This window comes from Trematosphaeria pertusa (assembly GCF_010094035.1).
Source record: "Trematosphaeria pertusa strain CBS 122368 unplaced genomic scaffold BU26scaffold_1, whole genome shotgun sequence".
Classification (NCBI taxonomy): Eukaryota; Fungi; Ascomycota; class Dothideomycetes; order Pleosporales; family Trematosphaeriaceae; genus Trematosphaeria; species Trematosphaeria pertusa.
Window position 1 is genome coordinate 1,659,476 of NW_022987212.1, and position 27,907 is coordinate 1,687,382.

The 27,907-nt window shown below is 55.1% G+C and overlaps 14 protein-coding genes across 14 annotated transcripts; 8 read left to right on the forward strand and 6 right to left on the reverse strand.

The window, feature by feature from the left end:
• Positions 1–1,296: 1,296 nt before the first annotated feature.
• Positions 1,297–3,054, forward strand: BU26DRAFT_472142 (acyl-CoA dehydrogenase-like protein). Its single transcript, XM_033825412.1, has 5 exons — positions 1,297–1,461; positions 1,511–1,589; positions 1,754–2,757; positions 2,807–2,883; positions 2,931–3,054. Exons 1-5 carry the CDS (start codon positions 1,412–1,414, stop codon positions 3,017–3,019), a joined length of 1,299 nt encoding a protein of 432 aa, XP_033691129.1. The 5' UTR covers positions 1,297–1,411; the 3' UTR covers positions 3,020–3,054.
• A 156-nt stretch (positions 3,055–3,210) lies between these two features.
• BU26DRAFT_574017 (uncharacterized protein) lies at positions 3,211–5,076 on the forward strand (the record flags this gene model as incomplete). Its single annotated transcript, XM_033834322.1, has 3 exons — positions 3,211–3,430; positions 3,786–4,965; positions 5,016–5,076. 3 exons carry the CDS (start codon positions 3,211–3,213, stop codon positions 5,074–5,076), a joined length of 1,461 nt encoding a protein of 486 aa, XP_033691130.1.
• A 197-nt stretch (positions 5,077–5,273) lies between these two features.
• On the reverse strand, positions 5,274–7,329 carry BU26DRAFT_598886 (uncharacterized protein). Its single transcript, XM_033835063.1, has 3 exons — positions 7,157–7,329; positions 6,647–7,079; positions 5,274–6,594 (listed from the first exon to the last, which is right to left on the reverse strand). Exons 2-3 carry the CDS (start codon positions 6,871–6,873, stop codon positions 5,379–5,381), a joined length of 1,443 nt encoding a protein of 480 aa, XP_033691131.1. The 5' UTR covers positions 6,874–7,079; positions 7,157–7,329; the 3' UTR covers positions 5,274–5,378.
• Positions 7,330–8,823: 1,494 nt separating this feature from the next.
• Positions 8,824–10,353, reverse strand: BU26DRAFT_536413 (carbohydrate-binding module family 42 protein; the record flags this gene model as incomplete). The annotated part of the gene is made up of 1 exon (XM_033831349.1): positions 8,824–10,353. One exon carries the CDS (start codon positions 10,351–10,353, stop codon positions 8,848–8,850), a length of 1,506 nt encoding a protein of 501 aa, XP_033691132.1. The 3' UTR covers positions 8,824–8,847.
• Positions 10,354–10,830: 477 nt separating this feature from the next.
• On the forward strand, positions 10,831–13,200 carry BU26DRAFT_512992 (HET-domain-containing protein). The gene has a single exon (XM_033827519.1). It carries the CDS (start codon positions 10,920–10,922, stop codon positions 12,819–12,821), a length of 1,902 nt encoding a protein of 633 aa, XP_033691133.1. The 5' UTR covers positions 10,831–10,919; the 3' UTR covers positions 12,822–13,200.
• Positions 13,201–13,329: 129 nt separating this feature from the next.
• BU26DRAFT_557605 (uncharacterized protein) lies at positions 13,330–13,766 on the reverse strand (the record flags this gene model as incomplete). The annotated part of the gene is made up of 2 exons (XM_033832477.1): positions 13,330–13,687; positions 13,756–13,766. 2 exons carry the CDS (start codon positions 13,764–13,766, stop codon positions 13,330–13,332), a joined length of 369 nt encoding a protein of 122 aa, XP_033691134.1.
• Positions 13,767–14,356: 590 nt separating this feature from the next.
• BU26DRAFT_512994 (uncharacterized protein) lies at positions 14,357–15,446 on the forward strand. Its single transcript, XM_033827520.1, has one exon. The coding sequence runs from the start codon at positions 14,716–14,718 to the stop codon at positions 15,142–15,144; it is 429 nt and encodes a 142-aa protein (XP_033691135.1). The 5' UTR covers positions 14,357–14,715; the 3' UTR covers positions 15,145–15,446.
• Positions 15,447–16,028: 582 nt separating this feature from the next.
• Positions 16,029–17,486, forward strand: BU26DRAFT_512995 (uncharacterized protein). Its single transcript, XM_033827521.1, has 3 exons — positions 16,029–16,249; positions 16,303–16,506; positions 16,557–17,486. Exons 1-3 carry the CDS (start codon positions 16,141–16,143, stop codon positions 17,180–17,182), a joined length of 939 nt encoding a protein of 312 aa, XP_033691136.1. The 5' UTR covers positions 16,029–16,140; the 3' UTR covers positions 17,183–17,486.
• Positions 17,487–18,384: 898 nt separating this feature from the next.
• On the forward strand, positions 18,385–20,712 carry BU26DRAFT_14764 (uncharacterized protein). Its single transcript, XM_033819922.1, has one exon. The coding sequence runs from the start codon at positions 18,667–18,669 to the stop codon at positions 20,593–20,595; it is 1,929 nt and encodes a 642-aa protein (XP_033691137.1). The 5' UTR covers positions 18,385–18,666; the 3' UTR covers positions 20,596–20,712.
• A 491-nt stretch (positions 20,713–21,203) lies between these two features.
• BU26DRAFT_512997 (DUF1242-domain-containing protein) lies at positions 21,204–21,996 on the reverse strand. The gene is made up of 3 exons (XM_033827522.1): positions 21,761–21,996; positions 21,512–21,706; positions 21,204–21,432 (listed from the first exon to the last, which is right to left on the reverse strand). The coding sequence occupies exons 1-3, from the start codon at positions 21,761–21,763 to the stop codon at positions 21,412–21,414; spliced, it is 219 nt and encodes a 72-aa protein (XP_033691138.1). The 5' UTR covers positions 21,764–21,996; the 3' UTR covers positions 21,204–21,411.
• A 198-nt stretch (positions 21,997–22,194) lies between these two features.
• On the forward strand, positions 22,195–22,530 carry BU26DRAFT_399025 (transcription initiation factor IID, 18 kDa subunit; the record flags this gene model as incomplete). The annotated part of the gene is made up of 1 exon (XM_033822773.1): positions 22,195–22,530. A coding segment is annotated over one exon (336 nt), but the record flags the coding sequence as incomplete, so codon positions are not given.
• A 494-nt stretch (positions 22,531–23,024) lies between these two features.
• Positions 23,025–24,561, reverse strand: BU26DRAFT_545554 (eukaryotic translation initiation factor 3 subunit F). The gene is made up of 3 exons (XM_033831791.1): positions 24,388–24,561; positions 23,617–24,329; positions 23,025–23,569 (listed from the first exon to the last, which is right to left on the reverse strand). The coding sequence occupies exons 1-3, from the start codon at positions 24,490–24,492 to the stop codon at positions 23,347–23,349; spliced, it is 1,041 nt and encodes a 346-aa protein (XP_033691140.1). The 5' UTR covers positions 24,493–24,561; the 3' UTR covers positions 23,025–23,346.
• Positions 24,562–24,690: 129 nt separating this feature from the next.
• Positions 24,691–27,148, forward strand: BU26DRAFT_472173 (U3 small nucleolar RNA-associated protein 25). The gene is made up of 2 exons (XM_033825413.1): positions 24,691–24,844; positions 24,893–27,148. The coding sequence occupies exons 1-2, from the start codon at positions 24,699–24,701 to the stop codon at positions 26,916–26,918; spliced, it is 2,172 nt and encodes a 723-aa protein (XP_033691141.1). The 5' UTR covers positions 24,691–24,698; the 3' UTR covers positions 26,919–27,148.
• On the reverse strand, positions 26,899–27,808 carry BU26DRAFT_513000 (uncharacterized protein). The gene has a single exon (XM_033827523.1). It carries the CDS (start codon positions 27,726–27,728, stop codon positions 26,961–26,963), a length of 768 nt encoding a protein of 255 aa, XP_033691142.1. The 5' UTR covers positions 27,729–27,808; the 3' UTR covers positions 26,899–26,960.
• Positions 27,809–27,907: the final 99 nt, after the last annotated feature.

Sequence of the window (27,907 nt, forward strand, 5' to 3'; positions counted from 1 at the left end):
GACTTTCACGTCCTTCCGGGATAGGAGAGACAGGAAATTCAGCAGGGATCACTTTAGGAAGAATTCGCGAGACGTTTACGTTACATCCTCCGTCTTCACCGTGGGTCATGTCTTCTTATTGCCGGCCAATTATGACGCGTGCTGAAAAGACGGACTAGATAAGCGAGCAAAAGGATGACTCTCGTCCAAGTTGATGCGGAGCCGAACATCCCGATCCGATACCATGCTGTTCATGACTTTCCCATGCTTACGGGCGCTCGAAAGCTTGAGCATAGCGCGTCAGCTAAAAGATCGCAGCCAAGTCCCAGGAACATCAGGCTAGATTCGGAAGAAAGCCACGCTCGGGAACACTCGGCAAGGTGCCGATGGGTACTTCCGACTAGAGGCCAGTGTGGAGACCCCTGAGACTGAAGCACCTTTCTATTCGCAAGATGGAGTGCTGAAACGGTACCTCCTGGTCCTCAGGCCGTCCAATGGACTCCAACTCGTGCTGGTATTATTGTAGCTCGGTGTAGAATTTTCTTCGTGCCATGGTTCGCGGTGGGCTACGCCCGAACCGTTCTTTTCTGTTAACTTATGCCCCCTCGCCGTAGTTCTGTAATACCCTATTCTCTTCTCTTAATATATTAGCCTCTTTTTAAGTCCTTTTGTGCGTAGGCGTTGTTAGCATAACCTCTATAGGTTGGTGACTTAAAAGGAGAAAAATAAATAAATCAATTCTCTTCTCTTACCCTCAATATACCCGTCCATTCTCCGCATGTCATCCTAGTTGAAAATGGACGAAGGCAGGCCCTCGTTCGCTTTCAGAACTCGCGTGTACACTCCTTTGATCGAGCCTCCACTCTGTATACTCGGTGAATATGTTCCTCTATTCGGGCTAATTCTGATCGGTCAAAAGTGAGCATAGGAAGGACTTTAGGCTTTCGAGAAGCGCGTCGAACATGACCCCACATTTTGTCTTTTAGATTGAGCAGGTCCATACAATGCATTCAGAAAACGGTCCAAGGCAGTCACCATGCGTATGGTAGCTAACGTGGATTGGTCAAATGCTCGAAGTCTCTTGGTGATTGAATAATTGTGCTAGTAGCTTGTCGTGCATTGATTTCCACTAGGGCCGTAAGGCTGGGAAGGTCCTCATGGCGACGTAAAGTTAAAGACTTCTAAATCAAAGGATGGCGTGAACTTTTGCTCGCGAGTTCGAGCCTGACATCTGACGTTCTCACTGTCTTTGCACGGGCGAGACACGCCAAAGCGGGGCTGCCTCGGCTCCTGCGTACGCAGCCCGAACATCCGACCCTAACATCTCGACTCAGCATGTAGAGGCGCCTAATAAAGAGCACATTGATGCTCAAACCCCTCGATTTATCCTCACCATACCTCTCGCCGTGTACTTGTTCAAATTCAGGCCAAGATGACATCTCCATCTTTCGGCAGCACGCTTCCGTGGGCAGAGCCGAGCTGGTATGCACCACGCATGTGGCATTGCTCCTCGAGACTGACTCAATAATAGGTACACTGGACGCCCTACACCATACTACAAAGAGAGCCATCGAAGGCTTCGTGATGCTGTGAGAAAGTGGTGTGACGAAGTAGGCTTTTCCACCAATCCGGGCTTGACGGCGTCCCTCTATCCTCAATTTAGATCTGGGGCCCTTTTATCCCATCGCATTTTCACCCTTTCAGCTAATCTTACGCCTTTCACTATTCCCATTGCCGCGCCATGCTCCTTCAATTCCACTCTAACCAGCACCAGCACATCGCCCCCCACACCGACTCATGGGTAGAAGCCGGCGCCGTCCCACCCTCCCTCTACCACGCCTGCGCCGCAGCCGGCCTCCTCGTCCCCATCGCCTCAGGCAACTCCATCCCTCCATCCTGGGCGCACTACCCGATCATCGGGGACATCGCGCCCGCAGAATGGGACGGCTTCCACGACCTAGTGCTCTGGGACGAGCTCACGCGCAGCGGCAGCATCGCCTCCCTCTTCATCGGGCTAACCGTCGGCGCGCCGCCGCTGCTCAAGTTCGCGAGCAAATGGCTGCAAGACAAGATTTTTCCGGAGATTCTGAGCGGAGAGAAGCGGATCTGTCTTGCGGTTACGGAGCCCAGTGCGGGGAGCGATGTGCGGAATCTTACGACTACGGCGGAGAAGACGCAGGATGGGAAGCACTACGTCGTTAATGGGGAGAAAAAGTGGATTACGAATGGGATGTTCAGCGACTATTTTATGACGGCTGTAAGGACTGGTGGACCGGGCGCGGAGGGTATCTCTATGCTTCTGATACCGCGCTCGGAGGGTGTCAAAACGCGACCTGTACCTGTGATCGCGGGGCCGCTTGCTGCGACTACCTATCTCACCTTTGAGGATGTCAAGGTACCCGTTGAATATCTTATTGGCAAGGAAGGCCACGGCTTCCGCCAAACGATGGTGAACTTCAACCATGAGCGGCTATGGATTGCCTTCCAGTGCCTTCGGGGGTGCAGGACCGCTATGCACGATGCGTTTCAGTGGGCGCTAAAACGGGAGGCATTTGATAAGAAGCTGATTGAGCAGCCGGTGGTGCGGAATAAGTTCGGTAATATGGGAAGGCAGGTTGAGGCGCTGCAGGCGTGGACAGAGCAGGTAGTTTATGAGCTTGGACAGTTGAGCGATAAAGATGGAGCGAGGCTGTTGGGCGGGACGACGGCTTTGTTGAAGGTCGAGGCGGGGATGGTTTGCAAGTATGTTGCGGAGGAGTGCTTGAAGATCATGGGAGGGTGAGTGTTGCAATACCTGTGTCCGGCAACACTGCGCTAATTCAGGCAGGCTTGGACTCACGAAAACGGGGCAGGGAGCTAGGATTGAGGCGTTCTACCGCAGCGTTCCTAGCTTTGTCGTTCCGGGTAAGTCGCTCTTTTCTTCTTCATATCACGCACGCTAACCTTTGCAGGGGGTTCTGAGGATGTAATGATCGATCTGGGTGTCCGAGAAGCCTTGAAGCTGCACAGACAGGCCGAAAAGGCGAGATCGAAGCTTTGAGTGGAGATAGCCTTGTATCTCTAATGAAATTGTTCCGATTCGTGTACCGCACTATCATCAAGTTTGGAAGGTCACCCAGAACTCTGCACAACGTCGCACCTCTCTCCCCAACAGAAAACCCCTCATCTCCCCACCTCAAGGCTCATCGCACTGACTCCTAATCGTCCTAACTAGAAACATTCTTCCGCAACATGGAAAAACCCCTCCCTTCTTATGCATACTCCCCCATCGATGCGGAAACCGAGATCCGCATTCTCGTATTGCATCCAGCGGCGAATCTTGCCGACCCTCTCCAAGCCCACGTCGTTCATCGAAGGTTGTGGGACCAGACATATACCGATGCCCCTCGTCCAGAATACCGTGCAGTATCCTACTGCTGGGGCGATGCCGATCACTCGCGCGAACTCTTTTGTGAGAGAGCGTCCTGAAAGTCACCTCCAACGTCGAAAGCATGCTGCGCCACCTCCGGAAACGGGCGAAATCTCTCCATCTATGGATAGACGCTATCTGCATCAACCAAGAAGACAACGAGGAAAAGGGGCCGCAGGTTAGCTTGATGGGGAGCATTTATGGGTGCGCCGAGAAAGTCTATGTATGGCTTGGCGATGCGAACGAGGCCGATGAGGTTGAATCTACAATTGCATGGCTTAAGGACTTTGCAACGAGGACAAACATGCTGAACCTCCATCCGCAAGCTTCCGGCTCTGGACGAAAGCAAGAAGAAGACTCTGAGGAGACTATAACGCGCCGAAACCGGGCTCTACAGCTACTGTCCCGCCCCTGGTTCAGGCGGCGATGGGTCGTGCAAGAAGTCGCCCTGGCGAAAGACGTTTCCATGCTATGTGGTCCGCATCGCGTGTCATGGGCGTGGCTCTGCTACTGCAACTCCGCCCTATCAAGCCACTTACCGAATGGCACGCGGCCAAGATTGGCGAGAATCTACCAGATGCGAGCGTCATGACTAGAGTAACAAACCAAGGTCGTGACTTACTCGAACTACTCTGGCTATGCCATCGACTTCAGTGTGGCGATAAACGTGATCGCCTCTTCTCTCTCTACGGGATTGCGCGCCCCGTCAAAATCACTCGACGTTGGGCCATTGGGCCGCGTCTCTGCCCCGTGGATTATTCTAAGAACTGGGTCACCACGTATACCATCGCGGCGGCGAACTGTGCCCGTGAAGGCGGCTTTAGTGACATCCTTCAACATATCTTCTCCTTTGGGTCCCTCTACTGCCAAAATCCTAGCTGGCCCTCATGGGTGCCGAGCTGGAATCAACAAAGGTTCACCAATGCCCGACTTTCTAGACAGCATTATGATATTTGCTCTCCATGCAGCCCCCACGAAGACCCATTAGGGAATCTCACCGGTCTCTGCGTAGAAGGGTATCTACACGAACTACTTACCCCTCCTATCAACCACAACTATTGCTTCCTGCACCGCGTGCACGCACTGTATAGGTTTACCGGTGGGACTCTTTCGATTCTTTCGACCTGGGGCAAGACCGACCTGCAGGACCTCGACGAGGACACGACCAGCGGGAGGCGGATGGCGACGGCGATCTTGAACGCCATCGAAGACAAGAGGCGCCTATATAATCCCCGCGATCGCGATGACGAGTCACTACTGAACCCCACATTTCCCTTACGTGAAGACGAAAAGGAGGCTAAGAAATTTCTCGAAACTCTGAGGGCTGCAGTCATCTGCGAATTGGAAATCTTGAGTGGCCTACCAGAAGCAGGAGAGGACCAAGAGCTTTGCCAACGTTGCTTGGCCCGACTCCATGAAGTCCACGAAGGGGGTGAGGTCATAGGGGACTATGTGGCTAGATGCAACGGCGGCAAGCACCTTCCAAAGCAAGCAAACGTCCGGTGCAAAAAATTCAAGGACCCATACGTCTCTGAATCAATGCTAAAAGGGTTCAGCAAAGACGCAGTTCGCCGCGAGTTGGAGCGTGTTTTAGGCCTCAATGCACTACTCTACTTTCACCATCCAGACAGCAGCGCTACGAAGGGTATACTTCCATGCATTGCTCCACCAGGCGCGGAGGCTGGTGACTACATCTTTCGTCCATGCAGTTGGGGAATCCGTCCACCCGCCCACCTCCTGCTCCGCCCAGCCCAGAACAAAGTTTCGGAGATGCCAGCTTTCCGCATTATAAGCATGTGCTTCCCTGCGAGTTATGACTACCAGGAGGAAAGCTGCAACACTTTGAACGTCACTGAGATTATGATAGTATAGTTCTCCCTTATTCGGTGCCTAGGCAAGTGCGCACACACTACCAGAGTAGATATATTAGGCGTATAGTATATCATTAGGTTAGCTGTCGGTGGACATGGCACCACGAAACACTCCAAGCTCACCCTCCCTTTCCTAACTCCTCCCAGTCCTCGCTCGACCACGTGCTCCCATCGTCTACAGTTCCATGCACTTCATACCGAATAAGCCCTTCCTCCATATCTCGCGCCACCAATTGAACAGTCCCATCCCCACCATCGACAGCAACCGTAGGCATGAACTCCGTTGCGTACCCTTCAAGAACGTCTCGCTCAGTACACCACAAATACTTCCAACTGCCCCATCCCGTACCATTGAACGCATTGTAGTGAATACAATCATCAGTCCCTCGCGAAATAATGTGCGCGAACGGCCGGCCATCCACGCCATCCCCACGGACCAGACTCTGCGTGTCGGGGAACTCGCCGCCCTCGTGGCTAGCCCAGAAAATAGTCCAGTCACTCCAGGCGCCATTGCTGAACAGTCTGTGAAAAGTACTGCCGCAATTGACAACAACATCGATGACGCCGTCGCCCTGTGCCGTACGCCACGACACAGCCAGCGGCGACGACGTGTCTTCGCCTCTGCAATATCCGCCTAAGAACACCTCACTGAGGTTCTCCCACTCGTCGGCCCAGCCTGAGTCAGCTGACCAGGACTTGTGTAAGATAGTGTTCGAACTGGTGCCGAAGACATCGATCCTGTCCTCTCCCCACGACGCTGCCGACAGATCGCCGTTGGAAAGGAAACCAGTGCCGAGTTGTGTCCACTCGCTCCATGAAGAACCGTCATACGACACCGTCCATACATTTCCCTCCGAATCCACATTGAAGACATCAATCTTGCCTGCTGCTCTGGAGACCACGGCCGGGCGGGTCCAGAACTGAGTGCAGCATTCCATCTCGAGCTCGTGCCAGTTGTCGTAATCCCAGTGGCCGTCGTTGAAGTACATGAAGACAACACGGCCGCTGACCGCGTCGACGGAGAAAGCTGTTTGCGTGCTTTCACTCGTGGCAATGGCTACAGGCGCAACCAGGAACTGACGGCCGACGTACTCCTGCCAGTCACCTGCGTACTCTCTTCTCCAAAGCTTGCCCTCTGCGCGAAGATCCCAGACGAGCAACGAGAAGGGAGATCCGGCGGTTGCACCAAGGTCTCGAGGGACTCTTGTTCCTTGGGGCTCAAGGGTAGGTAATTGCGATGACGGAGCTGACGGAGATGCTGAAGCCGACGGCGAAGGGGTGGGAGTAGGACCCAAGGTTGAGGTTCCGATTGAGGTCCCAACACTCTCAGATTCTCTATGCGCTCTTTTAGTTCATCATGCCTACGTTCCATGAATCATGCACTGACCTGGACCGCGACTTCTTCACACCAAAAACGGCGCCAAAGATGATTGCGAAGAGGACTAACCCCACTACCGCCAATAACAGAATCCAGCACAGCTTCCTCCGCCACCATACCCGTGACTCTCTGCTCTGAGCCGACTCTTCGGGCGCATGCCTGGGGTCTTTCTCCGCATTTTCAACGTACGGCGGGGGCGGGCTCGTCTCCACATCGTCGTTGCCGTTTTCTCGCATTATCGTATAGGTACCTGTGAAGATAACGTTTATATCGGGCTTGGGATGCTTCTTGAGTACTACGAGTCGCCAAGGATTCCAAGCCTCCCAAGGCTCCTGTAGGATTCTGATAATGAATACGAGAAATGTACCACCAATCAACAACTAGTCTGATGCCGGAATCCCGATAGTCTAGTGGGATGACCTTTTGGATCGGCGGCGTATGCCTAGGAATCATTACTACATGCATGAAGGCGTGTTCTGTGGAGAATGAAACGCGATTGCCGAGCGTTGAGTAACTGACCTTTTGCAAAGGCTCGGTAGCTGGAGATTTGTAGTTCGGAATAAGCGGGACATACGCCAATGAGCCATACTGATTCGGGGAACGAAACGCCTTCGAAAGAACTTTAAAAGCAGATGTAGAAAACATGGCAAAAGAAGATAGACACTGATTACGTCATCGCGCCTTGCGGAGGGCGATGCGCCATCGTCGCTACTGTCTAGGAAGACATTCTTCCTCTCTTGTAGACCTCTAAATATTGCCACCAATGTTTCCAAGAACGGAGGTATCTATGCTAACACTGGCACATTTGGGTTTTCGGGAAATGTTATATCCGTTATCCGTGCAACGCTATATGGGCATTGCTGACTAAGCAGACTAAACTTCCCATGCCGTTTTTATTCCTCCCGCCGTCGCTCGTTTTCCCTCTGGTCTAGCTTCAGCTCACCGGTCCCCTGTGCACCTAACGCGGGTCTATGTAAATGCCGCACGAACGTTATTTTACACTACACATATTGTAGTAAGTCTGTCCTGACTATCCTCATTTATTCTACTACTAATTTCTCATGCTTACTAAGTTCTACTTTTCCCGAAAGCTTCGAACAAGGCATCAAATCCACCGTCACCTGTATAATCTCATGAAGACCTCGGGATTGACCCTGGCCATCGTCACGCTGAGCGATGTCTTAGATACCACGCTCGACGCCCCTCCCTCCGACCGATTCAGTCGCACGGCGGCGCTGAACGCAGCCGCTGAGGTACCCACAACCAATCCACTCTAACTATGGGTGGTGAATTGCCTCGTCAAATTAGCGATCGACGATAAGCCTAGACTTCTAAGAGCTAGGGTTGAGCCTAGCAGCGCTACTGCCTCCACCGCAAGCGCATTACAACCATTCGGTGGTGTGTGCATATACCGCGCCAGAGTAAGATGTCTCCGTTAACTTCCCATCACCAATAAATGTCTTCGCTTAGCTTGTCACGAACCCCTCCAACCTAGTCTAGGAATCAAAGTCCGGAAAACCTTAAAGTCTCCGCTTTCATACGCCCTAAAGCTGTACCCTGTAACTACAACCTCCCGCTAATCCGAACCTTAGGTCCTTTGTAGGAGGTGGTGCAATATATTAGGCTGGGCTTGGTCTCGTTGAAATCCGTAAGCTGTTCTAGCTCTGCCTGTTCAAGCGTCGCCGTTGATCTGCTCAGAATCATAGCATCCCGCCATTCAAAGAGAAGCTGTTTCCACAGCTATGCGGCCGGGCCTGGCAACAGCCACTGCATCCGCTTCCTGAGGTCGCAATCTCATCGGTCCTCGAAGGCACTGCTACGTCTTGTTCTAGTGCGAATCGGCGTAGTCGCGGAGACCGCGGATAATAAGGCGCGGAAAGCTGTCCATCAGGCCCGCTGCCTCTATCTCAGAGCAGAGGTTTGCTGCCGAGTTCATTGCTCACCTCTTCCCGCGTGCGTACGCGCGTGCTTAATACCTGATTTCCCGACGCGATCGTCCCGTAGTGCACCACTACCTCTTCTTCGCTATCACGCTGCTACCGAGCCTCTTGTCTATCTGTGCCACAAATCTACATGGCTATGCTTTTTGGGACGGTAGTTTACCACGTCTTTTATAATCAAGAAATGTCACGAGATTAGGTGAGCTACACAGTGTCTTATTTTCTTAGCGTAATTTATCGTCCCTGGCTTTAGGCCTTGCAGAATAAAGCTCAAGCGAAGCCCGTGCTAATCACCCAGCTCACGTCGTCGTTGAACGAGGCGGCAGCGTCGAACGTGTGAACGCCGCCGTTGCTCGCGGCGTAGGCCACGTTGTTGTAGTGGCGGAAATAGCGGGTAGGATAGCTCCAGGATCGAATCGCGTTGCCCTGGCCGTTGAGGCCGGCTTGCGGGCAGAACGTGGCGTCTTCGTGGAACTGCTTCGTGCCGTCGTTGGCGTTGAGCTGGAGCTCGAAGTTGTAATGCCGGATGTAGCTGCCGGCGGTGTCCCGGGACTCGAACGAGAAGCAGGCGCTGTTGCCAAGGCCGGCGCGAACCGTCCAGCTGGCCTGTTGCTTGAGGGCGGTGCTGCTGGACGACGAGACGACCTGGGTGTTCATGGTGGCGCCGGTGTGTGCAAGGTAGCGGGTCGTGTAGCCGGCTGTGGTGGCACGGAGCGAGATCGATGAACCGACGCTGAGGGCCGGGCCGCTGGTCAACGATATGGTGGCATATCCTGCGGCTACGATGTTGGCCTGCACCGAGTTCTCGGTGGCGTCGGACGGGTAGCCGGAGGTCATCACGCCCTCGTAGAAGGTGCCCTGGGCGCCGACGCTGTTGTCGCCGCCGATGCCGAGAATGATCGCGCCCTCTTTACTCATCGGGTTATACCCAGACGGGCTTGGGCGCGCGCCATTATAGTACGTCGACAGCGAGCCGGATGCAGCGTTGGCGCCGCGGATCGCCCACTGATTCGGCCCCCCCTTGACGACCGCAGTGACGAACCGGGAGGAGATGGACGGGTCGCCAGCGTTGTTGCCAGCGCTGATGCCGGAGAACAGGCCGTTCTCGAGATCGGCCATGATCCAAGGGCCGCTGCCGGAGCCAGTGCCCCAGACGGTGTTGTCGCCAAAGTAGATGGCCTCCATGTGGCCGTTGCCCGTATCCAGGCTACTGGTCTCGGCGTTGCCGTAGTCGAAGCAGCAGCCACCGTTGTAGTGGGTCCCGTCGAGGATCGCGTACATGCCCTCCGCCGCGTCGCCTGTAGCTGTTCCACTGGCGGCGTTGTTGCGGTAGCCCGTGCCGGGCGAGACGAAGACGCCATACGCCTTCTGACCGTTCAGCGTGACCGGTGCGCCAATCGCACTGGCCAGGTTGTCGTAGCCGTTGGATTCCGGGCCCCTGAAGCCGCCGGGCGGAGCCTGGGTGAGGTGATTACCGCGGCCGGACTGGTCGTAAATGATGGTGATGAGGCAGGTCGTGCTGGCGCAGAAGGAGTCCTGTGCGGCGGCATTGGCAACACCGCCGGCGGACAGCGGCGTGATGGTGGTTGTGGTATTGTCGGAGCCGCGTCTCACCTGGTAGAGTGAGCCGCTATAGGCGCTGTACAGGGCGCGAGTGGTGCTGTGCGCGGCAACGCAGGGCGTGCCGCCGGAGGAGTATAAGTCACATGGCCCAGCGGCAACAATGGACCCCGTGGCAACAAGGCCTAGAGCAAGTACGCTTGCTCGTAAGGACATGTCTAATTCCTTTCAGTAGAGGGACGGTAATACGGGCACCCCCTGTGAGCGTTTCGAATTCATCGCTGAGAAGCTCGCACGTCGTAGACTTATAAGCCGCGTAGTGTCTGGCCTGTTTTGTTATCATCTTTATCCAATCCGTCCAGATGTCCGTTTTCCAGATTAAGAGTGGGACGCGTTGCTGGAAAAACGGAGAATTTCCTCCAACAGTTATGGACAATGTATAGTTGCAAATGCTACCTACTATTATAGGGAAAGGCGACGCGAATGCGGATACCTACTGTTATGCGGGGTACAGACTACCTCGTACCAGTCCCATGACATGTTCCACCAGTTATATCAACCTTGATCACTTTGCTCGTGAGCAGAGGGTGCATTACCGAGGCCATCACGCAAGCTCCCTGCAGCTCAGCCACAGGTGGCTCGAATTGCCCCGCCGCACGCAGAAGCATTGCCGCTCAAGCAACGCACGAACGCCGCATGTGAACATAGTAATTATCCCCATAGCATTATTCGGCTCTTCGATTGGCCCCGTCATCGGTCCCTTCGCTACTGGACAGTACCACATGACGACCCAGAAACCTTACCAGTACCAGCAGCTCGATGCAGAGAAGGAGATACGTATCCTTCTTTTGGACCCAGCACCGCACTTCGCCGACCCTCTCGTGGGGCGCCTACTGAGATGCTCGATCCGGCAAACGGATGACGCGCTCCCTCTATCGTTTGAGGCGGTTTCCTACTGCTGGGGGTCGTTGGGTTGCTCCCTTCTGCTGGAGTGCGACGGCCACGACCTCCCGATAACGAAAAATGTCGACTCACTACTCCGCCACTTGCGCAAGGCCTTCAAATCTCGGCATCTATGGATCGACGCCCTCTGCATCAATCAAGGGGATGTGAAAGAGAAGGAGAAGCAGGTTCGCAACATGGGCATCATTTTCAGCCTTGCCGACAAGGTGCATGTCTGGTTGGGTGATGCGAAGGAAGAAGACCATATCCCCATGGTATTTTCCATTCTCAAAGAAATGGTGCTCGCGGCGAGAGACGCCGATGCCCTGGACACTACGCTGTTAGAAGGACTCAGCACTGCTCCTCTAGACTCGACGGAGGAGAACGGCATCTTGTACAACAAAACGACCCTTTTTGCGTCCTTCCTAGCACGCCCTTGGTTCCGCCGGCGATGGGTGATCCAGGAGGTAGCGCTGAGCCACGTCGTCACGATCCATTGCGGGCGCCATAAACTATCCTGGAACTGGGTGCGAGAAAGCGTGGACGTACTGCACGCGTTTTTCTCCAAGAGGAACGACATTCTTCCCCTGGAAGCCGTTCATGCCCTCGAGAACGCTGTTAGCTTACGGCCCGGAACGCAAAGTGTTCTGGACTTGCTCTTCCAGTGCCATTCCAGCCAATGCGTGGACAATCGTGATCGGCTCTTCTCGTTGTACAGCATCGTCTCCCGAGATTCCCGAGCCCTCTTAGATCCCTTTCTATGTTGCCCCGTGGATTATTCGAATGACTGGACCTGGACATATACGGTGTTTGCCGCCGCTGTCGTCGAAGTCGGATCGATTTATGACCTTCTCGCTCACGCCATTGCCTTCGGCAATCTCGGCCAGCAAGATCCCGCTTGGCCTTCATGGGTCCCGGCCTGGAACAAGGAAAGGCTCGCTCGGAATCGATTCTCTGCCACTTCGCTCCAAGACCGGCAGAAGTACGCTCCATGCGTTGTATCTGTGGGAAGTCGTATTGGCCTCCGGATGAAGGGCCTACTTCGTAAAATCGAATTCCCGGAAGTGCTAAATCAATATCCCACGTCTGCTAGTCAAGCGCAAGACACTTCTATTACATCCCAGCTCACCGTGATGCTCGCACCAATCTGTGGAGGCCCGCAACCCGTCATTACAGAACTTCCCCCAGCCTCCTATACGTGGCCGGGACTCCTCTCTAACATGTTGCTGGTGGCGATACACGACACTCTACTCTTTTACCGCTGCACGAGGATTGATTTCGATCGTATCTTTGGAAATACTCGTGCAGTAATGACCATTGCGGATGAGAAGAGCCCGTTTGAACTGCTCCGACTCGCTCTTCTGTACGACCTCGGGTACCACACCACGACCACGTCAAATCTTGCTTACACGAGAGCCGACCTCCACCACGAGGTAAACAAGGTTCTAGATGGGTATCAAATGTTCTGTATCAAGGTCGGCGACGCGGTGATCCCGGGCATTGCTCCGCCCGAATTTGAGCCTGGTGACGTTGTCTTCCGGCCGCGAGGGATGAGTAGCACACCGCATGGCTTTGGGTTCATGCTCAGACCGTTCTTAGAATCTGCACTGGGCGATGGCCGTTCCACTAACTTGTTTCGTCTTGTGGGAGCGTGCTTCCTGGGCAACGATTGGATGATTCCCCTGCAACAGGAATATCCTGAGGCTCCCGACTCGATGTGGGACGAGATATTTCTGGTTTGAGTTCTTGCCCTGGACCATCCCGTGTATGCTGGGGCTCGAGCACATATAGCTCCTCCGAGCATGGAGCGCCAAAATTAGATATCACGTTCTCAATTGCTGGTTAGGGAAACCTCTGAAATTCATCGACTGGATATCTATGCAGCCATCCCGGCAGGCGCCTTAACAGAGCTAAAATTGCTGTCTACTTCTGTAGCTATCATCGTTTGGTCAAAGATAACGTCGCCCCGTGGACCTCGCATGAGATATGAAATAGATACGCCTCCAAACTCTCTTAGTCCCTATTACACACTTGGCCTACTTTTGAAAGATCTGGATGGCTGCTCGAGGGCTCGGCAGGCGGCAGGCGAAGACAGCGCACTTCATGCTCCTCAAGAGCCATGTTCAGGTAGTACTGTAAAAATGAATTACTACTTCGTGCCGATGGAAGATGTACGACTCACATCTTACAATAAACCTATCGTCACATCTCCCTTGACTCGCGCGTAGATCTCGACCTAAAAAAAGCCCGCTACATCAGCCCAATAGTCACATCACCCTTCACTCGAGCGTAAATCTCTACCTCAACTTCCAGGTCCAACTCGATCTTGATCTTCAGGCTGCTGTCCTTCTCGCCGACTTTCGCTGGTCGGTCCGAGATGCGAGACTGGTGCACCGGCACCATTCGGCGGCCTCCGCTCCTCCTTGCAGGCGGCAGGGGAGCAGGTTCGGACATGGCGCCCTCGTCATCCTCGTCGTCTTGGTAGAACTCTGGTGGAGGGGCTTTTTGAAGTTGGCCCTGGCCCAGCTTCTTTGGCTTCTTGCGCCCAACCATTGAGTTGGGGGAGCTTTCGGATGTTGTTGCCTCGACTGGGTAGTCGGTAGTGGCGCTGAGGAAAGAGTGTCAGCCCAAATACACGCAATAAGCTAGATCTAGGACGCGTGGGGTGCTACTTACTTTTGAGACATGAATATGGCCGATTCTGTCTGCTATATGCTTCGTAGGGTGGTCGGTTGGATGAGATAGTCGATTGACTGATGGAAGATGAAGGAATATGGGATGAGCTTGAGCCAATGCAGACCCTTATTTTATAGTTCGTCTAAGAGCTGGAGACCAAGCCGAGAATGACGGAACCCTATGGTTACTTGGTTACTTGGATAGCTCATGCTTAACCCCACACGAGATCAAGGAATCTGGTATAGATCTGGCTTATTTTGCAAGTAGTCGTCGATCCCCGCAAACTAAGAGCCCGACTTGCGTCCAGAAACAGGATAAAGCTCAAGCGATGATGGTGGGCGCTTTGGCAGCACAGCTGAAAATGACGGGGTCGGCCCAGGCCGCCGGCCCTATGAACACCAGTTCCGTATAGCGACATGTTTCAGAATCAAAGGCGCTCCAAAGTCTGACTGTTCTCGGTAGACGGAACTTGTTTGGTCGTAATAGTTGACGTCATTGCGTGGCCAGCTGATGGGCTGAATTTCTTAAGAATTCGTATGCCCCCGCAGTTCTGCTTTTTCCAAGGACTCAACAGGTTCTCCCTCACAAACCATCCAACCATCCTCGCTGAAATCGAGCACCGAGCGAGGTGCTACTGCATTCCGGTACAAGCGCTTCTCTTCATCCGCCAGATATTATGGTATTAGGCATTCTCACTGCGATTGCTGCCTGTCCCGCAATTATAGGGACCACCGAAGCAGTCCGTCAGGGCCAAAAACAGAGCGCCAAGGAAAAGCATAGGGGCTTGAAAACGAAACTCGTCGTGAACTGTTCGACTGCGTCGAGGGCCGGAAGAGAGGTGGATGGGTGTGAAGTAGTACTAAGTGATAACAAGGTGCGGCATTCCTCCAAACTCTCAGCGAGCGGTCCACCCATTCGGAAGCGTGATGGGCGATAATGTCTTCGTAGTTGTATCTCGCAATGTCGTCGGTCGAATATCCAGACGGTCGCCCCGAGGACCACCCTTTCGCGGGTTATTTCCTCCCATATCCAGATCAAAACTGGGGTCGGAAGGGAGAAGGCTTTGTCTCTACGATCTCAGACGAGCCCCCACAATTGAACTGGATATACGTCGATCGAGATACTCACGAGGTCAAATACGGGGATCGCGCGGAATCAGAGCCTCATATCATAGGCCCTTGGGATGTTACCAAGATGGACAAGAGGGTCACTTTGGAGGGCTGGGAAGGGTTCATGGCAGTCAGATATGGTCCTAGGGAATGGGCGCTCTATTTTGATAGGGATGACGATGGATTGAAAGGCATAATTGACCCGGAGATGTGGACTATGGAGATTGAGTTGGTGAGGAGAGAGAGGAAACAGGAGAAGCCCGATCCCGATGATGAATAACTTGGCAGATCGACAAGACGTCGGAAATCGATTGGCTGAAAAGAAACGCTAAGCCTCTTATGGCTAGTCATCATCGTGTTAGCTGCGGGGTCAGGAACGCCCAAACTCAGACAGCCGTATCCAGCAGCTTCTGCAGCACGGCTAATGAGGGGCTTTTACCTGTGATGCGGCAGAGTTGCTCTGCGACAGCTGTACAGGTTATGTGAGTTGCGACCTAGGTAGCTCGCGCGCGGGAGGAGTTAGTAACTCCGATAACTCCGGGCTGCTCCAGGGCTGCTCTGAGGCTCGAGGGCTTGTTTGGAAGACAATCCTCCCATGCGATATAGCAAGCGAAAAGAAAATGGAGAACTCTACAGTGTATCTTTCTTCCACGGAACCTGCCCTCAACCACGAAATGACCTCGTGGGAGCGTGCTTGATTGGTAATAAACGGCTTGTCCCAGCCATGGCGACTCGCTGGAGGTCCCGACTCTAGTTGGGATGAGATTATTCTGGTATGAGTGGTGTATAGTCAGTGAGAATGATCGCGTCAGATGGCTCTCGTATGCGGGGGTTGAGGAATCATGGCAGTAAAGGGCATGAGATTGAGAAGGACTCAAACTGCCGATTAGGGCAACATCTGAAATCCATCGATTGCCGATGCAAGTGCGAGGGCGCCATCCCGGCAAGCGGCTTGGCAGTCTACCTGCCGCCGCATCTTGATGGCGGTGGTACGACTCGGCCATCAAACGGATCTCACGCCATTCTCATCTCACGACGCACCACAACACCACCACCTTTGCCCGATTGCTTGTGCGGAGCGCGCCGACCATGGAAGCTCAACCGCGAGGGAGCGCTACCTTCATAAATGGCTCCCAGCCGGCAATGGCGTCGTAACTCTTCCGCCCTGAACGTTCTCCTCTATTTGCCTGGCCGACTGAAGCTGCACTCTCGGATCCTCGCATTTACGAATATCCAATTTTCCACCCATCAACTTGTTTAGACTAGAATCTGCACAATGGCTCCATTCGACCGACGACCGATGCAGCACATTGACCGGAGGGACCTCTACACCAACCTCGAGAGCCGGATCCAGTACCTCCACTCCTTCCTTGACTTCAGCTCACGTATGACGCTTCCCTTGCGCCCAGACTGGATATAGCCCGCTAACACTGCGTAGGCGATATCGAAGCCCTCATCTCCGGAGCGAAGTACATTCGAGCGCTGATCCCCGCCATCGTCAACATCGTATACAAGAAGCTGTTGCAATATGACATCACGGCGCGCGCATTCGAGACGCGGTCGACGTCGTACGAGGGACCAGTAGACCCGAACCTGACCGAGAACTCGCCCCAGATTCTTCACCGGAAGATGTTCCTTCGAGGTTGGTTATCGTGCTCTGGCTCTCGATCCCTACGCTGACGGTGAATCAAGGCTATCTTACGAAGCTCTGTAGCGACCCGAGCAAGATGGAATTCTGGGAGTACCTAGACAAAGTCGGCATGATGCATGTTGGCCAGGGCCGTGCTCACCCTCTGCACGTCGAATATGTGCACATCGGAGTCACCCTCTCCTTCATCCAAGACGTCCTCACCGAAGCCATCCTGTCACACCCGCGCCTGAAAATGGAGCGCAAGATCGGCCTCGTCAAGGCTTTATCAAAGGTCATCTGGATCCAGAACGACCTCTTCGCGAAGTGGTACGTGCGAGACGGCGACGAATTCGCCGAAGAGCGTCTGGTGCCGGAAATCGAGCCAGAGGGCTACCTGCACGGGAAGAAGATCTTGCACGACGGCAGCGAGAGCGAGAGTGAGATCGAAGACTCGCCCGTTGGCACCTGCCCGTTCAAAAACCTGGCGATGGGTCCGAGTACGCGGATGAACATCAACGCCCCGCCGAGCAAGGGCATGAAGAAGATGACTCTGGCAGAGTCGCCACTGAAGAAAGATGTATCCGACGAAAACGTTCACAGGGAGCCTAGCCCGCTACTCACACCGGCATCGCCAAGCTCGACGTCGTTTACTAGCGGCATACCGCGTCCTGGAGGCAGCAGCCCGTAGACGCGGCCAATGAAACGTTGCGGGCCTATCGGAAGGGCGCGCAACCATGGGAAGACACATTTCCTGTTCTGACTATGAGAGTGTAATCACACGCGATCTGTGCATACTATTGTGGCATCTGGGAGGAGTTTAACGGTTTCGCGCGGGCTCGACAGGCTTTGGATACGGTAGGCCGCAGGGTGCAGGCTGCTTCATGGGACTAGATATCATCTCTTTGCTTCACTTCTCTTCTCTTCTCTTCTCTTCCCCGGGCTGTCATCAAGTCGGCTATAATAGACATGAATCACTACTACGTCATTCACCGTTCTGGAATCTACTGGCGCAGTCTACAGCATTCGACGCACTTCTCGTCACGTGACTGTATACAAACGAGCCATCATGGTGTTGAGCTTCGTGATGTTTCAGGCGGCGCAAGTGGCTTGCGTGGTCAACTGCAGCCGAGCGCCGAGCCAGAAACTGGTGGAACATAGGCCGCTTGGCCCCGGCCCCGGCAGCCCTCCACAACAGCGAGTGCGTGGGCGGGTCTGCACGCTGATACGTCGCCCTGGGGGTGTTTGGTATGCAGTTTCGAAGGGGGTGTCTTCCCCAAAACCACTCCAGGCGTAACATGACAGTCGTGAGACGGGTTTGGCTTGTCGTCGAGAGGGTTTGCGGGCGTTGCGGCGCCGCGGCGAGGCGACGGCCAGGGGGTCGAGGATGCGCCGCCAACGTTAACGCGAGGGACAAAGGCGGGCGGGCGGGACATTTCGGTTGCACAGCGCAGTCATAAAGAGCGCATCGCGATGTTGGCGCTGCTGTGGCTCGGTGCGAAGGTGCGAAGGCGCCAAGGGCTGCATTCCGCTGCCTTTCGAGAATTCCTAATTGCATGACATAACGGGGTGCTGCACGCCTCCAGACACCCCGGCCGCCGCTGCCCCATGCGCTGAGATTCGAGGCTAATTCGGGCTAGGGCGCTGTGCCGCCGCGCCGGGTCGCAGCTCTCAGGAAGGTGCGCTGCCCCCGACCCTCATCCTCATCGCCCGCCGCCCGTCCTCATCACAACATCATCCGCCCATCACCCACCGCCCACTTTCTCTCCACCACTACGCCTCGCAACGGCTGTTTCTTGCGCTGCACGCCTGCTGCACGCCCGTCTCTCCTGTATTCACGATTTCACGCCCTGTATTTTGCGCTGCTGCCTCCGTTTCTCCCTTATCTCGTCCTGCTCGGCCCATCGTTGCGACACCTTGCAGCGCCTAATTCCCAACCACGTCACCCGCTCTGCCCTTTCTCTTCTTCCACTCCTTCGCGCACTCGTTATACCCCTATCTGTTGTAATATTCTGCTCTTTTCGCGCCCTTAATCGCCGTTGCGCGCGCTGCTGAGCCCATAACTCCGCTGCGACGTCATTCCGCCGCGTATTCCTCCGTTACTCGATGCGCCCGACCTTTGCCACGACAGATGACCGCTGTTCGTGCTAGGCTTCCACTTCCACTTTCACCACCATGCAGTCCATGTTCCGCCTCCCTTGGAGTACGGAGTCGCCCGGCGACAAAATCATGGAAAAGGCGGCGCTGCACAAGTCAAGACCGCTGCCCGTCGTCGAGATCCCCTCTTTCATGAATAGGATCAAGCGCAAGAGGACCGACAGCCCCGAGCCGGCGTCGCCGCAGCCTGCGCATGTAGTGAAAAAGTGGAAGGACGCGCACGGGGAAGTGAAGCCAGCAGTGATCGCAAACGGGAGCGCCGACCGCATGAACGTTGTGGACGGGGTAGTCACTGAGCCCTTGGACTCCGCGGAATCTCGAGGAAGTGCGCCGAAACCTGCGCCTGCCGAAGTTCTGGAGTCGCGTCCGAAGGCGCAGCCCTCGAGAAGAGAAGGCGCGAGCAAGAGCAAGGCATCAAAGTCGCAGAAACCAGTTGCCAAATCCGAGGCTTCTGCCGACGCAACTACATCTGCCATGGGGACGGGATTGAGCGCACTTCAGCAAGCCATCGAGGCCCAGATCAACTACGAAATTCTGCTCAAGCACAACGAACTGCGCCTGATCGAGCAAGAGCTGGCAAAGTGTCAAGTTTCGCTGGAGCAGCTGAGGCGTTGCTCGCTGATTCCCTTTCCCGGCACCGGCGGTCTCTCTCAAAATGTTAGCGGTGGCGTGGGAGCTGCTCTGCAACCGCCCTCCGGCTACACGGCACCACAGTACGCCGCGCCGTGGGGAGTCACAGACGGTCCGTACACTCGCCACTACGCCAAGTGGTTGATCTCGGATCCGAAGTTCGACTCCATGTCGGAACGGGCGCTTGCGCAGCAGGCTCAAGGCTACTTTGGTATTGGTGAAGGCCGGACGACGCGTGGCAGTTTTGCTGAGTTCGGCTCAACAGGCAAAGCGCGCACGTCTCGAACTTCGACTGGAACGTTGAAGCTCCAGGCTCTGGGTGAAAACCCAGCACCAGCACCGAAGATTGATCCCTTGCTACACAAGCGGTCTACGGACGGACAGTGGGTAAGGCTCTACTGCGCGCCGTGCGGTCACAGCAATTTCTCCAATACGCAAGGATTCCTCAACCACTGTCGTATCAAGCACGGCCACGTCTACAAGAGCCACGACCAGGCAGCCATCGCTTGCGGCGTTCCTGTGGATGTCAACGAGGTTGGAAACCCGGTCACGGCAACCGAACCGACAGCCACGCCCGCAACGACTCCAGCGGTCACGTTCCCGGCACCTACCACTCCAGGATTCATCCACCCGCTTGTTCGTGCGAATCCTCCGGAGTTGGCCAAGGACGTGCATCGCGATTTCAGCAAGCCACGTGACGAGGCCAAACCAAAGGCGCAAGCGGCAAAAGCGCATTTCTCGGGATCGAAATTAACTCCACACCTGAATGCTCTACTTCAGAAGCGCGGTTTTGAGGGAGACCTGAAGGGACTAGTCGACACCGCGCGAACAAAGGTTGATCTTGATGCCATGGAGACTTCGGATGACGATGTCGCGGACACTAGCGCCGTCCAGACACCGGTTGCAGCCAAGCCATCGCAGCTAGTGCGTCTTCCCGCAAGCGCGCCAAATGCTGCACCTGCAAGCAAAGCTCCGTCAGCACGGCCAGGCAGCCAGAAGGGTCACTCTGGTGGTCACGCGCGCCTCCCGCTCTCGTTTCCAGACGGTTCGCTTCGCCGAGGCGGTCATCACATGCCAGACTCTCCGGTAGACCTCAGCCCGAACACAGTTGAGTCTAACCCTGGCTTAGTGAGCGATCATGACGACGATGACGACGAGGACGGATACGACGCGCGCAGCCAGCCGGACATTATCATGAACGATGATGTTGTCGTCGAGGATGCCAGCGATATCGAGGGTGTCGCGGAGCGCACGGGATCGCGGAAGGGCCTGGACAGCTGCTGCTTCCGGAAGGGAGAGGGGAGTCGCAAGCATTAGATGGCGAGCAAGTTGAGTCGGGCTCTCTGTCCTTTCTGAAAAGATTGTGTTTTTGCTTTCCTGTTTCCTTCTCTCTCTCTTCTACCCATCTCTGTGCAATAGAATTATCCGCCTCTTTTCTTTCTTTTCCTCTCACACACCTCGGCGGACGGCACTTGCTTTTCGGGGGGTATACATGGTGCCAGCAATGGATTGGGCGGTCTGCTGGCTGGGACTGCGCAGGTTTTCTACCTATGCGAGTCCTTTTCTCTCTCCTGTCTCATCACCATATCGAAATGTGTCTGGAATCTCTTCTCTCGTGTGCGCCTGAACGGGTGTTCTCTAGGCGCTGGGTACGTCTGTGTATTATTGTGTGTATGGCTTGGATATGCGGGGGTAGACGGATACGCGGAAGAGCGTAGAGAACGCTTTGTAGGGAGGGATCAAAAACGCAGGCGGAGTGCCTGCTTTGTATATATTTTTAATGCTAGCGATGGATTGAATTCTTGGATATCATGGAACTTGAGCTGGTACTGGCGTGATGGTGCCCGTGATGTGTGAGGTGCTTTTTGGGTTGAGGTTCCTTGAGGGTGAAAGGAATCATCACGCTCACATGCTCCTTGAGTGACGGGGGATAGGATTTGCGATTCATTCGATATCACAGCTGCTTGCCAGCCCGCCCAGATCCCCGACGCCCGGACTCCTCAACGCATTGCATGCTTCCTTAACACCATGCTTGAATAAACCCGAACCCGACCATGCCCGATGCCTTCTCATCCGCAACCAATCATCCCCATTCCCACGCACTCCACTCCACACACCATTAGATCAGAGCTCCTAGCCCATAAACTCAACAACCTACTCCATACATTAGCCCAATCCATTCCCCTTCCCCTTCCCTCCCAGCCCAACATTACAATTCAGACGTGTTACGTACCGCCATAACCACGCACGCCAGGCTCACATACGGACTCAGCCGCTCGCCCACCCGCGCGCTCTTCCAGAACGGCGCCATGTAGTAGCTGTCCTTGTTGCGGTCCATGATCCCCGGGAACACGTAGTGCGCGTATGTCGACGTGCAGATCGTGAGCAGGATTACGAGGAGCAGGGATTGGAAGTTGAAGAGTGCGGTCTGCGGGGGGTGGGTTAGTGTGTGGGGAGCTTGGGGACGGGGAGAGGGGCTTGCCATTTTGTTAGGGTTGGGTTGGGTGGACTGCGGTCGGAGGGTGGAGGGGTTGTATAGTAGGAGAGTGAGTAGGTGAAAGCGGAGGAGAGCAGAGGTAGAGAGGTATAAGGTGAAAGCGACGCTGTGGACAGTTGGAGGTGTCGGGATGTGGAAAATCATTCACGCCGGAAAGTGTCCGTGCGCGGCTGGTGATCGTCATCGTGAGCTTCTCGCTCTTACCTTTGCACATAAGGTTTACCTCGAACTCGACCTCGAACACCAACCGCAACTCGACTCGCTCGCCTCCATCGCAACTTGCTACCGCAAGCTCGCCCCGCTAGCAAGCTAGGCGCGACAAAGGAGAGTCGACCCTGCCACACCACGCCTCGCGTCTCCGCGGCGCTCATACCGAAGCCCGCACCGCATCCCCAAACCCCCCAACTCTCCCACCCACAATGACCGAACCCCGCATGCGCCTCCGCACCAAAGGCGCGCAATTCCCCGCCTCAGACCTAACCGCCTTCCTCGTCGCCTACGGCGACTGCATCCCGCCGCTGCCCGAGACGATCCGCACGCTGGACGAGATAATCACGGACTACATCATCGAAACGTGCCACGAAGCCGCGGCGGTCGCGCACCACGCGCGGCGCCAGAAGATAAAGCTCGACGACTTTAAGTTCATGCTGCGCCGGGATACGGCGAAGCTGGGGCGCGTGAGCGAGATGCTGGAGACGGATAAGGAGCTCAAGCGGAAGCGGAAGGCATTTGATACGGATGAGGGGGCGGTGGTGAGGGGCGAGGGGGAGGGTGGTGGGGGCGCTGAGGAGGGAGGGAAGGGTAAGGGTGGGGAGGAGGAGAAGAGGGAGGGGGAAGAGAAGGCGAGGAAGAAGGCGAGTAAGAGGAGGAAGGGGGAGAGGGACGATGCGAGTACGGTGCGGAGTGGATGAGAGTCTGGCTCGGTGCGAACGCATGCGCGCTTTTTTACGGCGAATGCGGCCTCTCACGACAGCCTCCGAACGCCTTCGAGCATATGCGCATGGATGCGCACTTCGAACCTTCCACGGCTCGGCTTTGGCATCTGTTATGGCGACCCCTATACCAGGAGAGAGACACCCCTCCAATTGCGGTGCCCATCTCAGAGCGGGCCAAGGCCTTGCGATCTTGCGGAGTTTGTGCAACAAAGGGTAGCCGCACTTCGCTTGCATTTCCAGGCGTTGAGGATTCACAAAGTATATTATGGCGTTTGCAGACTGGCATGGTAGCATGCCTAATATAATATACCCCCAGTCACATATCCAAGAAAGGTCCTTTGCGGCTTTTGAATTCATTGAGCTCTAAGAGTGCTCTATAGCTTTACGCAGTGCATTGCAAGCCTGCGGTATTCATACAATCATTCCGCGCATCTCGTTTGGCGATATTGACCGGGTCCTCGGGCGTGTGTCATCGCCCCTCCCACTATTCCTGCTGGGTTTCCCCGCTCATCGGCCGCCACTCGTCAGCCCAAGACTCCGACCGACACCTTCTCCTTTTCCCGGGCCCAGTTTATAGTTATAATGCAGAATCGAGACTCCACACGCAAAACCGCTCGCCAGCTGTTAAGTATGTTCTCATGCTTCCTGTTGTCTCTGCTGCCTGCCTCTGCCACCACCCCCTCGTCCTCCTCGTCCTCCTTGTTGCCTGTCGCCGTCGCGTTGGCCGCCTTCGCCTGTGAGCGCGTCGCCGGTGCCGAGGGTGAGTGCTGCGGTTGCGAGACGGTTGGAGAGGTCGATCTGCGTGCGGATGGTGTTGGCGAGGTAGGAGACTACGAGGACGTCTTGAATGTGGTTGTTGCTGGTGAAGTTAGCCTCGGAGTGCAAAGTGAAGGAATTCGGACGTACAAGTCGCGCTCAATGTCTGAAGGGTCAACCTTCGGCGCCAGACTCAGAGCGTTCATCAGGAACTGGCCTAGTGCAGATGACGGCTCTGCCTCCTCGTCCAGGACATTGTTAACGTAGTTTGAGACGCGCTCGAGCATATCCAACACGTGCTCAACGGCGCGCTCCAGCGCTTCCAGGTCCGTGATGATGGGTTGAGACCTGTCCTCCCGGTCCTTGGCCGAAGAAATAAGTTCCAGCCCTGACTTTTCTGCCTCGCCATACTTGAGCTCATGCGGCACCGGAATAAACAGGCACGAATCCGCTGCTCGCTCCGCCGTAACACCAATCGGCGCCGAAATATATGTCCGCGACTCGATCTCCTGGCCCGGCACTGTCGACACCGTCAGATGTACCGCTGGATGCGGCCAGGTTCCGTCGCCCTGCTGGCCGTAGAAGTTCTGAATAAGCGCAGAGAAAGTGTTGAGCTCGCTGCTCGTCGCGTACCAGCCTACGAGCACTTCTCTAGGGTTCGCGCGCAGGTGCAGGGCAAGCATCTGCTTCTGATAGTCCATGTCGACTTCGACTTGTTCGGCGGTCTCGGTGTGCGGGACGGCATAGCAGTTGCGGATCTCGACTTCGGTGCCGTCTTCGCTGCGGGTGCCCAGGAGGGTGCCGATGACGCGGTCTTGGTCGGAGGGGCGGCGGAGCGCATGATCGAGGATCGAGAATATGGCCTGTGAATATCAAATTAGGCCTCGGTATCCCAGATAGAATACTGAATGCTTTGCGCACCTGTGGCTGTATGACTACGCTGACTGGGGCGGTGGAAGGTTGGGCGCCGATGGGAGCAGGGCCGAGCGGGCGCGCCAGGTGGAGGAAGGTGTCTTTGTCGGCCATAGTGAGGCTGCCTTCCGAACAGGCTTTGTCTTCTTGCAGAACGGACGTGTTGGTGTTGAGGGCGGAATGTGCTGCGGGGCAGTTTTCGATATTGTCCGCAAAATCTTGGCGCGTGCGGATCTAGCGAAAATTTAGGCGCTCGGGCCACTCCGAGATATCTTTTCTGGCGGCGAGGAGACTTGACCACTGACGATAATTGGCACAATATGGCGCCGTTTCGAGGACGTGGAGCTTTTCGCGGAAGAGCAAGAGGAAGGGGTGGAGCGAGAGGTGCAAGAGGAGGAAGAGGCGGAAGAGGCGGAAGAAAAAACGGATTCCTTTCTGCGCGAGTGGAAGAGCGAGTTGCGGATGGGTAAGAATAGACCGATGTGTGAGCGATGGTGATACTGAATGCGTACAGTGAAGATATATCCAATGCTCCTGAGCCGGAACAAGAATCTGAGGTCAGCGACGGATCCTCAGAAGAAAACGAAGAAGACGAAGACGCGCAGCCGATCTCGAAAGCGTACCACATACTACTACAGTCGTTCGCGTCGCGCCAGAAACCGAACGCAGCCAAGGACGAACCACGGAGGAAGCGACGGAAGCTCCACCACGGCCCGGTGCCCCAGCCCGAAGACGATATAGAGGTAGATGCAGAGATAGAATCCGAGACGAATGAAGAAGAGGACTCTGAACCAGCCGATGACCGGGAGCAGGACGGGCCTGGCTCGGCAGTAGACACTATGGAGAGTGCTGAGGAAGACAATGGAGAGGTCCAAGGCCCCTTTGAGGCTCATTTCGAGAACCCGGATGAGAACGAGTTAGCGATACGGATAAGAGGCATAACAGAGAATCAATGGACGAATAAGAAGTTGGATGCTCCGAGTGGTAGCAGATGTATGTTCCAATACCTAAGCGCGGGAGAGAAGGCACCGAACAGACGGAAGATGAAGAGCACGAGGGATATCAGACTGAAGCCACGACTCGTCGAGAACGCCCGGCAGGTGCTTGGGCAGTTCAACGACGTCGAGCAAACCATTGCTCCTTCCATCTTCGACTATCAGGACCTTCTGTTCGGCGCAAGGACAGTTCAGAACGCAGACCGCCTCCGACACATGTTCTGTCTCCATGCGCTGAACCACATACTGAAGACCCGCGATCGGGTGCTGAAGAACAACGCCAAGCTGGCAGCATCTGGCAATGACGACGCCGAATACCGCGACCAGGGCTTCACGCGGCCCAAAGTCCTCTTCCTCCTCGAGACGAAGGAAGCCTGTGTGCGCGCCATCGATTCCATCACAAAGCTCCACGACTTCGAGCAGCAGGAGAACAAGAAGCGCTTCTTGGACAGCTTCTCCTTGCCAGAAGGCAAGTTTTCGGAGGACAAGCCGGACGACTTCCGCGAGCTGTTCGAAGGCAACGACGAGAACGAGTTTCGGATAGGCGTCAAGCTGATGCGGAGGACCCTAAAATTATACTCCACCTTCTACAATTCGGACATTATATTTGCATCTGCTCTGGGTCTTCGGCGCGCTATCGAAGGCGGAGACACGAAGAAGAAAGATTATGATTTTCTCTCGTCGATCGAGCTGGTAGTCATGGAGCAAGCCGATGCAACGCTGATGCAGAACTGGGAACACGCAGAGTACGTTTTCGAGCACCTCAATCTGCAACCAAAAGATGCCCATGGCTGCGATTTCTCACGAGTGCGATCATGGTATCTTGACGGGCATGCGCCTTATGTGCGGCAGACAATCGTCCTCTCCGCATACCTCACTCCAAAGATCAATACCCTTTACAGCAAGCACATGCGCAATGTCGCCGGGCGTCTAAAGTATACTCCAGACTACAGCTCCGGCATCATCGAATCTCTCCCGTACAGCATCAAGCAGACATTCTCCCGCTTTGCCTCTCCCTCCCATCTGACCGACCCAGATGCCCGCTTCAAGTACTTCAACACTACCATCCTCCCGCAGATCAGCCGGCTGCCCAAACCGCTAGAGGGTGGTATTGGCGTCCTAGTCTTCATTCCCTCATATCTCGACTTCGTGCGCATACGAAACTCGCTAGTAGAGTCCGACTTCTCCTACGCTTCCATCTCAGAATACACGGATCTCACAGATGTCCGCAAAGCACGATCGCATTTCATGAGCGGTCGGCATGCGCTGCTTCTGTATACGGGGCGTGCGCATCACTTTCATCGGTATAATATCCGAGGCGTGAAGAGGGTGGTCTTCTACGGCGTACCTGAGAATCCGAGATTTTACGATGAGGTCGTGGGATTCATTGGAAAGACGCTGGAGAGAGGCGAGATTAGTAGGGCTGAAGCGAATGTTAGGGTGGCGTTTTCGAAATGGGAGAGGATGGAGCTGGAGAGAATTGTGGGGAGCAAGAGAGTTGGGAAGATGATTGGCGATAGGGGCGATGTGTTTGATTTCGTATAAAGAATAGGAGTCCCTTACACGCTCACCATATGAATGAGCAGCTTAATACCCCTCCCACGCCCAAATACCTGGTGCGATCTCGACCCTTCTTGTGCGGGGCCCATTCGGATCCTTATTCATCTGGATAGCGATACAATCGCAAGGCCCAACCTTCGAGCAAGTGTGCGCCAAATCCTCCATTACATCCGCAAACACTTCGGTCTCCTCATTTCTGCGGAGGGCCATGACTGCATCTACGTTTTCCTCGAGGAACTTATATCTATCAGACAGGGAGTTAAACTCGCCACACAACTGCGACGTCTCGGCATCTCGTTCCCTAGCTTTCCCGCCTCTGTCGATGAAGCCCTGCACCTTCTTTCTAAGCGCTGGAAGTTCCTCCTTCAACTGATCGTACACTTTGACGCTGACTTCCTTGACCTCCCGCACGGGCATCCCGTTCTGCACCACGCTTTCCGGATCCTCGTTATGAGCATCTAGCTTCCAGCATTGCATCAACCAATTCCACGCCTCGAGCTTGTCGATCCGCGCGGAGAGAATGGCGAGCGTGTCGCTGTCTAGCTTCATCGCTTTCAGGGCGTCGGTCATGGGCCGCCGGATCTTGTCGAGCTGCGCGTTGGCGGCTCGAGTGGCGATGTAGTTGACCAGGCCGCCTGTCATGTCGATGCCGGCTGATGCGGATAAAGCACCGCTAATGGCGGTTTCGGCGACGGGGCATGCGGTTGGCAGGAGTCCTACGTTTGCTTTGTTGGAGAGGATGATTTCGGCGCGGGATGTGGGAGAACGCCGCTCATGGGAGTTGTTGGACGGCATTGTGGGTAAAGGATTCGATTCGATGGATGTTTGGATCTGGTTAGGGGAAGCAACTGTTCTCTTGGACAATTCGGTACGGAGAGAGGTCGTAAGTCGTCAGGCGTTGATAAGGCTGAACTATTATGCATTGATGCCTAGAGTTGCATGTGTCGCTGGCTTATAGGTCAGCCTTGTGGTGG